This window comes from Trichophyton verrucosum (assembly GCF_000151505.1).
Source record: "Trichophyton verrucosum HKI 0517 chromosome Unknown contig01395_1.f1.exp, whole genome shotgun sequence".
NCBI classification, from domain to species: Eukaryota; Fungi; Ascomycota; class Eurotiomycetes; order Onygenales; family Arthrodermataceae; genus Trichophyton; species Trichophyton verrucosum.
Window position 1 is genome coordinate 1 of NW_003315114.1, and position 7,713 is coordinate 7,713.

General features: G+C 50.9%; 4 protein-coding genes across 4 annotated transcripts; 3 read left to right on the forward strand and 1 right to left on the reverse strand.

Annotated features, from left to right (window-relative positions):
* Positions 1 to 308: 308 nt before the first annotated feature.
* On the reverse strand, positions 309 to 1,361 carry TRV_08162 (uncharacterized protein; the record flags this gene model as incomplete). The annotated part of the gene is made up of 3 exons (XM_003017780.1): positions 309 to 855; positions 947 to 1,227; positions 1,311 to 1,361. The coding sequence occupies 3 exons, from the start codon at positions 1,359 to 1,361 to the stop codon at positions 309 to 311; spliced, it is 879 nt and encodes a 292-aa protein (XP_003017826.1).
* Positions 1,362 to 1,708: 347 nt separating this feature from the next.
* On the forward strand, positions 1,709 to 2,284 carry TRV_08163 (uncharacterized protein; the record flags this gene model as incomplete). The annotated part of the gene is made up of 1 exon (XM_003017781.1): positions 1,709 to 2,284. The coding sequence occupies one exon, from the start codon at positions 1,709 to 1,711 to the stop codon at positions 2,282 to 2,284; it is 576 nt and encodes a 191-aa protein (XP_003017827.1).
* Positions 2,285 to 2,407: 123 nt separating this feature from the next.
* Positions 2,408 to 4,093, forward strand: TRV_08164 (uncharacterized protein; the record flags this gene model as incomplete). The annotated part of the gene is made up of 3 exons (XM_003017782.1): positions 2,408 to 2,609; positions 2,765 to 3,783; positions 3,893 to 4,093. The coding sequence occupies 3 exons, from the start codon at positions 2,408 to 2,410 to the stop codon at positions 4,091 to 4,093; spliced, it is 1,422 nt and encodes a 473-aa protein (XP_003017828.1).
* Positions 4,094 to 4,412: 319 nt separating this feature from the next.
* On the forward strand, positions 4,413 to 5,753 carry TRV_08165 (uncharacterized protein; the record flags this gene model as incomplete). Its single annotated transcript, XM_003017783.1, has 1 exon — positions 4,413 to 5,753. The coding sequence occupies one exon, from the start codon at positions 4,413 to 4,415 to the stop codon at positions 5,751 to 5,753; it is 1,341 nt and encodes a 446-aa protein (XP_003017829.1).
* Positions 5,754 to 7,713: the final 1,960 nt, after the last annotated feature.

Genomic DNA, 7,713 nt, shown 5'->3' on the forward strand with positions numbered 1-7,713 from the left:
ACGTCTTCTACGGTATTCAGGTAGCCGTTGGGCTGAATGGTGCTATCTGCAGATACATCTCTCCCGGCCTGAAAAGGAACCCTCATTCAACTTCAAACGTCTTGGAGTCAGATGGTGCGACGGCTGACGAGGCCAGATACTGTCTGCTTCAGTCCTCAGTTGATACTTGGATAATATTATAACATCCAGGCCGTTCGTTGGTTGGCCAACTATGCAGCCATCTCCCCCGGTCTATATCACATCACCACTCTCTTAACATCTCAGCAGATATAGCCAACCAACTAGTTATTATTATTATTATTTATTTATTACGATCGATCATCAGGATCAAATTTACTCTTCCAGAAGGCCCGGTAGTGCTTCTCCCTGCCCAGTCGAGATATCTCATCGACCTCGTCCGCCGTCAGCCTAAACTTCACCACGCCCAGGAACTCCTTCAGCCTCTCCTCCTTGCTGCTGGTCGTGAGCGTCACCACATCCTGATCGATAGACCACCGGAGCAGCACATTCCCTTCACTCACGCCGTACTTCTTCGCCAGCCGACTGACGACTCCGTCGACGGGGCCGCCCTTTGCCCGTGTCAGAGGCGTCAGCGGAGAGTACCCTTCCACCGCGATGCCCAGTCGTCTATGCACCGCCAGCAAGTCCCCGTGCTGCAGGTAAGGATGGAATTCTATCTGGTTCACGGCCGGCTTGATGCTCGCGGTCTTCATGATCGCCTCCAGATGGGGCTGCAGGAAGTTGGACACGCCGATCGAGCGTGCCTTGCCGGACTGCTGCACTTTCTCCATCTCGGCCCATTTGGACTGCAGTTCCTCGTCGTCTTTGGCGAAGAAGGGCTCGTGGATCAGGTATCTACTCAGTTAGTTGCCAGCGGTCAGCCCTCGTACTCATACTTCACTCCCGTAACGTAGATATCAGATAACTGGTAGCTTGCTCTGCGTACAGGTCAACGTAGTCCAGCTGCAGGTTCCGCAGCGTCCTCTCGATGGCCGCTGGTATATCACCGATGCCCTTGTTCACCTTGGCCGTGACGAAGAAGTCCTCCCGCTTCACACCGCTCTCCTTGATGGCTATGCCCAGCTCTTTCTCCGTCCCATAGGCCTCTGCGCCATCGAGGTGTCTGTATCCCGTCCTGATGGCCGTCGCCACGGCATCAACGGTCTCCCGGTCGATGTCTTCGGCTCCGGCCCTCTTGTACCACGCTGTGCCTGTCCCGTATCCAAGCTGTCTCTCCGTCAGTAAACTAACTGGTTATCGGCTGGCCGAGTTCGAGGGCGAAGAGCTAGTTGGCTAGTTAGTTAGCTTACCACTGGCACTGAGGCCCCGTTCTCCAGCTTCACAGCAGGCACGGCAGCCATCCTGACGGCTCTCAAGTAGTTGGCTTCTCCCAGGGCAATCAATAGCAATAATCTCGTCTTTTCAAATAACGTCTTCTTTCTCCTCTTCGTATTCTCGTAGTTATATTTGGTCAACTACTTGACCGGCTAACTATGTGCCTGATGACATCATCTCCCGGCGCAACTTCAACCTCGACAGGATCGACTTTTCTTTTACGGGATTTTCGGCTGTTGAGTTGACATGGAATCAGCATCAACCTGACCATCGGCAGCTTCGCATTTCATTCTCTCGCGTGTGTCTCTCGCTTGCTTGGTCTGTTGATAATTGGATACAATTCCCTTTAACCCACGGGGAACCAACCGGTTCCATGCTCTTGAGAAACAGTATCTCCCGCCGGATCCCGCAGTCTCCTCTACATCCTCGCCTGTCCCAGATGGCCTCCCATCTCATCCACAGCAGCAGCAGCATCAACAGCAGCACAACCGGTGCCGGCGAGGAAAAGGACCAGCTATACTCGTCCACGACGACGACGGATGCTCCGGGTGTCTCGCTGGCGGACATCACAAAGACAAACAACTTCACCTCCAAGCTTCCCCCGGACGCGGCTTTTGATACCCCTCTGGCTTCACACAATGCGCCCCGTGAGCATTTGGGTCCTCGGCTAGTCAAGGGTGCGCTGTACACCTTTGTCAGGCCAGAGACCACTTATGAGCCAGAGCTGTTGGCCGTGAGTCCTCGTGCAATGAAGGACCTCGGCTTGAAAGAGGGCGAGGACAAGACGGATGACTTCAGGGAGATGGTTGCAGGAAACAAGATATTTTGGAACGAGGCGGATGGAGGCGTCTATCCTTGGGCTCAATGTTATGGAGGTAAGGTTTTGTTCCTTGGATTCAGGGTCATATTTTTTATTTTATTTTATTTTTTATGCTATGAAATATACTAATACCATATTTTTAGGCTGGCAGTTGTATGTTTTCCTGTTTTGTGGCATGCATTGAACAAAAAATATACTATATACTTACCAATGACATAGTGGCACCTGGGCCGGCCAGCTTGGTGATGGAGTATGTTTATTTCATTATCCCAGCTTCGTCTATGGGTACTGACATGTGAAAAGCGTGCTATTTCTCTCTTCGAATCAATAAACCCGGCAACAAACAGACGCTATGAAATTCAGCTCAAGGGAGCGGGTCTAACCCCATACTCTCGTTTCGCCGACGGCAAGGCAGTCCTCCGCTCCAGTATTCGGGAGTTTATTGTCTCCGAAGGTTGGTAGCTGTCAGTGCGTCTGCAGGCTTGACGGTAGAGGCTCACCATTCTCTAGCACTAAACGCTCTGGGTATCCCAACTACCCGCGCTCTGTCTCTAACTCTCCTGCCAAATTGTAGTGTCAGGAGAGAAAGGCTAGAGCCCGGTGCTATAGTCACTCGCTTTGCAGAGTCGTGGATTAGAATAGGCACATTTGACTTGTTACGTGCTAGAAGTGACTTGAAGCTCACCCGCCGGCTTGCCACTTACGTTGCCGAAGATGTATTCCCAGGCTGGGAATCACTCCCGGCTGCCCTGCCCACTACTCAGGAAAAAGACAAACCTGTCGATGGGAAATTGATAGACAACCCTCCTCGGGGAGTGCCCAAGGACGAGATCCAAGGTGAGAAGGGCGCAGAGGAGAACAGGTTTGCCAGGCTATATAGAGAAATAGTTCGACGCAACGCAAAGACGGTAGCCGCCTGGCAGGCATATGGCTTCATGAACGGCGTGCTCAATACCGACAACACCTCCATTTTTGGCCTGTCGCTTGACTTTGGCCCATTCGCCTTCATGGACAACTTTGATCCAAGCTACACACCCAACCATGATGACGATATGCTGCGGTACTCATACAAGAATCAACCATCAGTGATCTGGTGGAATCTGGTGCGTCTAGGAGAATCATTCGCCCAGCTAATAGGCATTGGCGACAAGATCGACGACGAAGCCTTCCTATCCAATGGACTGAGCGAAGAACAAACGTCCGATGTCATTGCTCGAGCTGAGAAACTCATCGACCAAGCTGGAGATGAGTTTAAAACGGTTTTCCTAAATGAATACAAACGCCTCATGTCTACACGGTTGGGGCTTAAAACGCAAAAGGAATCTGATTTTAATGAACTGTTTTCGAACCTTCTCGACACTCTCGAGAAACTAGAGTTGGACTTTAATCACTTCTTTAGAAGGTTATCAGGACTCACCGTGGCGGAGATAGATAGCGACGAAAAGAGGAAAAAGGTGGCCAGTTTGTTCTTCCACGACGAAGGCGTTGGCGGCGCCGGAAATACCGAGGAGTCTGCTCGGGAGAGCGTTGCTAAGTGGCTTTCATCATGGAGAGAGCGAATAGTAGAGGACTGGGCCGGGTGTGAAGATGAGGAGCGGATACGCTCCATGAAGAGAGTGAATCCAAAGGTAAATGACAGCCCAACCTCTTTTATTTTTATTTTTATTTTTATTTTTTATTTTGGTCTTTATCAAAACATCAAAAGTAGGAGTGCTAACCTTACTTTCTTTCTCATAGTTTATTCCTCGATCGTGGATCCTCGATGAAGTGATCCAGCGTGTTGAGAAGCAGGGTGACAGGGAGATTCTAGGTCGAACCATGAACATGGCCCTCCACCCATTCCAAGAAGAATGGGGCGTCAACAGGGAAGAAGAGGAGAGATTCTGCGGCGATGTACCCCGATTCAAGAGGATGGCAATGTGCAGCTGTAGCTCATGAGTTCCTTGCTGTCCCCAGTGTGTTTTATCTTGTTTGGGTCTGGACCAGTGAAGACCCTCGGGTAGATATGATGATATATCCTCCTTCCTTGACTGTGGCGAACAAATTCAATTCTATTTACTTCATGACGTTTTACCTAGATTCAATGCGAGCATCGACTTCAAAAATTGACTTCATCACTCTACTTAAACTCCAGCATGGGCCTCCCTAGTCTCTCACCAAATGCTCCATACCCTGAGCAGAGGCTTGTCCCTCCCTTTGATATGCCCGTTTGGGGAAAAGCCAAACAAATAGCAGGGCCCGCTCCAACCAAAGCACCATGCATAGAGCTACAGAAAGGGCTAGAAGATCCGAGGACCGCAGACACATTCCCGCCGACGGCTTCATTAGCAGCGATGCAGGGAGCTATTCTGGTTCCAGCAGTGAAATCGAAAGTATCCGAACAGCTAGCAGTGTTGCCTATGGGGAGGACGACGAGGACGAAACACTCCGTCGAGCCTTTGAGGAAAGTCTGAGGCTGGAGAAAGACCGTCAGCGACAGCGCAGGGAAGCTGAATGGGAGGCCATGCTCCGCGAAGAGGAGGTCCGCCGACAGTCTCTCCGGGAGGCTCGGGCAGAAGCCAGGAGAGCGCAGTGGGCGGCCCGGGCGGAAGAAGCAGCAATTCGGACAGCCATGCAAGCAAGTGAGCGGGAGCAGGAGGAGGCGAGAGCTAGAAGGATAAGGGAGAATTTATGTCTTTTCCAACAGACAGTGGAACAATCACGGAGGGAAAATATGGCAGGCAATGTGCGCGGTTCTCGGAGGAACTTGCAGCGGTTGTCTAGGGACTTGCCTTCGACAATCCCCAGGCCTCGACGGGAACAGGGCGCCGAAGCTGGACGCAATGCTGGTCAGTCAACAACTCGGGAGCTAACTCGACTTTCGAGGGAGGAAAGGGGAGCTCAGGCTGCGAGGCCTCGTTCTCACCGGGTGAGAGATGCCATGAGGGATGCAGTTACGAGATCTCGAGCCTTCAGCTTCGGCCGCAGTAGCCCTGAATGGCAGGACTCAGAGCGAGCTGTTCCCCCTTACACAGCCTCATCTCGTCCCAGTGCCAATACAACCAGGGCCTCAAATCCAACACGACCGTCAAATCCAACCAGTCCTTCGAACCCGGTTGGGCCTGCACAATCGCCTAGATCAAGAAGTCCAGTTGCTCCGGCTGGCAGCGGTGATAGGCGAAGAATCGCCAACCCTGGACACTATTCAATGCTCCTTGTTACCCCCGTAGATCCAACCAACTATCGCGTACGTGATGTTATACGCAGATCCCGGCGAGAGTTCCATGCTCGAGCGGCTGCCACTGAAGCCGGCGAGGGTTTCGACAGTGACTTGCAGCGAGCTATCAATGAGTCTGCGGAACAACACCGAGACGAAGAAGAAGAAGCCGTTCAGCGCAGCAGAGGAATTCCAACGTACGAGGAAGCGTGTGCGTCGGTCCGGTACCGTCCTTCACCCGGCATGAGATATTCCTTCCAAGGCCCAGAGGTCATCGAAATACCAAGGGAGAACGGCCCGCCAACGAAGCTGAGTATCGTAGGGGATATGGACCTAGGGGAAGCAATGAGGATTGCGAACCAACGGGTCAAGAGGAAGAGAGGCCAGGCACAGTTAAATTGAATCTGGCTCTCTATTCGATGTTTTAAACATGACTTCCTCTTTCGTTGCCAGCTATGTCTCGATTCCTAAGTTATTCTCTTCAGCTTTTGATATAGGTACTTCGGGGGCGTTTGCGGGTATATCTTGCTGCTGGCTGGGGGCGTTTGTTTGGAATTAATATATTGGGGGGGGGGGGGGAAGGGGGGAATGAGATAAAAAGGAAACAGGTCGGCCTAAGGAATGAAGGAGTAATGGATATAATAGAGGTAGAGAAGTGATATATCTTTTCGAATGGAGTGATTTGTTTGTCATTCTTGAGGCCAGGATCAAAGTTCGTAACATAAAGCCGTCATAAAGCCATGAGAGAGGACTGGGTGGGATTAAGGGAAGAAATCACCAGGCAGGCCGATGCAAAGGCTCAAGACACCACAATTTGTAGTATTTAACAAGAAAGGTAAGAGAACGGGAGGTGGGGGAATCCTTGAATGGTAGATGGAAAGGGGAAACAATAGTAATGGAGATGCAGTCGAAAAAGAAGAAAAAGGCCAGTAATATCAATCGTAAAAAAGACATGAAGGAGAAAGAAGAGGTGAAAAGGGCTAGCAATATTCACAAATCCCACAGGCTCCTTTTCCTGGTTCATACATTTCCTCTCCTTATTCCTCAAAGAGATAAGCAAATCAATCAATCAGTCAGTCAGTCAGTCAATCAATCCATTCCTTGTCTTCGTAACTTTCAAATCGTCCGTTCCTCTCTGTCGCTGTCTCTAACACCTTGCTTGTGCTCTGTTCAACGAAGCAATGGTTTTTTGGTCGAGGTGAGGAAACTGCTGACATTGGGTTGTTCATTTACTCTGAGGCCATTCAAACATCAGAGGGGAATCTCCTTTCTTTAGCTTAATTGCGTGGACAAGAGGCGAGGGTAGGGTAAAAGGGAGGTTGGCGATAGATGGGTAAGGGGCGCAGTTTGGTTTAATCATTGGGAAACGAGCTCAAATTCTTTTTTCTGTTTTTTTAAAGTTCAGGTTACTTTCAAGTGCCGGGGGGTTGGTATGTATGCATGCATGCGAATTGTGCCATAATATGTATTTATCTTCTTCTCCACGACATTTCTTTTTTGGGACGGGCTAGTTCGGTCGTTTAGTTAGGGCAGGCGGCCTGGACGTGACCGGCCTGCTTGCACTTATAGCAGACACGCTCACCCTTGGCCTCAGTTGGACAGTCTCTCGAGACGTGGCCAACCTCACCACCTGAAGGGAGTTAGCAGTAGTATAGACGCTTAGTCGTTGGGCAAGGGAACGTACAGTTGTAGCACTTCTGTCCCTGGGTGCAGTCACGGGCCATGTGGCCGTAGCCGCCGCATGAGTAGCAGGTCTGCGAACGGCCACCGTAGCCGCCGCCGTACGAGCCGCTGCCGCTGTTGCCGTAACCGCCGCCGTATCCGGAGCCGCCCTGCTGACTGCAGTTACGGGCAATATGGCCAACCTGACCGCACTTATAGCATTCCTGGCCGCCAGAGCCGCCGGAGTAGCCGCCGGAGTAGTTGTTATCGCCAGAGCCACTGGATGGGCATTCGCGAGAGATATGACCGGTCATACCACATCGGTAGCAGGACTTCTCCTTTGGAGGTTGGGTACACTCACGACCTAGACAAGAAAGAAAAAGAAAGGGAGTCAGCTACAGGGAGATTTAAAACACACATAACGAATCCTTCCTTTTTTCCTTTGCGCTCCGCTTCCACACTCTCCTGCTCTCTCCAAAGCCTCTATCCCCCCTTGACGTCTACATCTGCTCTCCGAGTGCAATGTCAAAAACTCACTGACGTGTCCCTGTCCTAAAAACGTAGAAGAAAAAAATTAAGATCTGCATACTTCCATAGTAGTTGAAAAAGATTCGCGAGTTGCATATTCCTCATGACATACCACCGCAGTTGTAACTGTATAGGATCAAGAATCTAGATTTTAGCGAGTGTTCCAATTTTT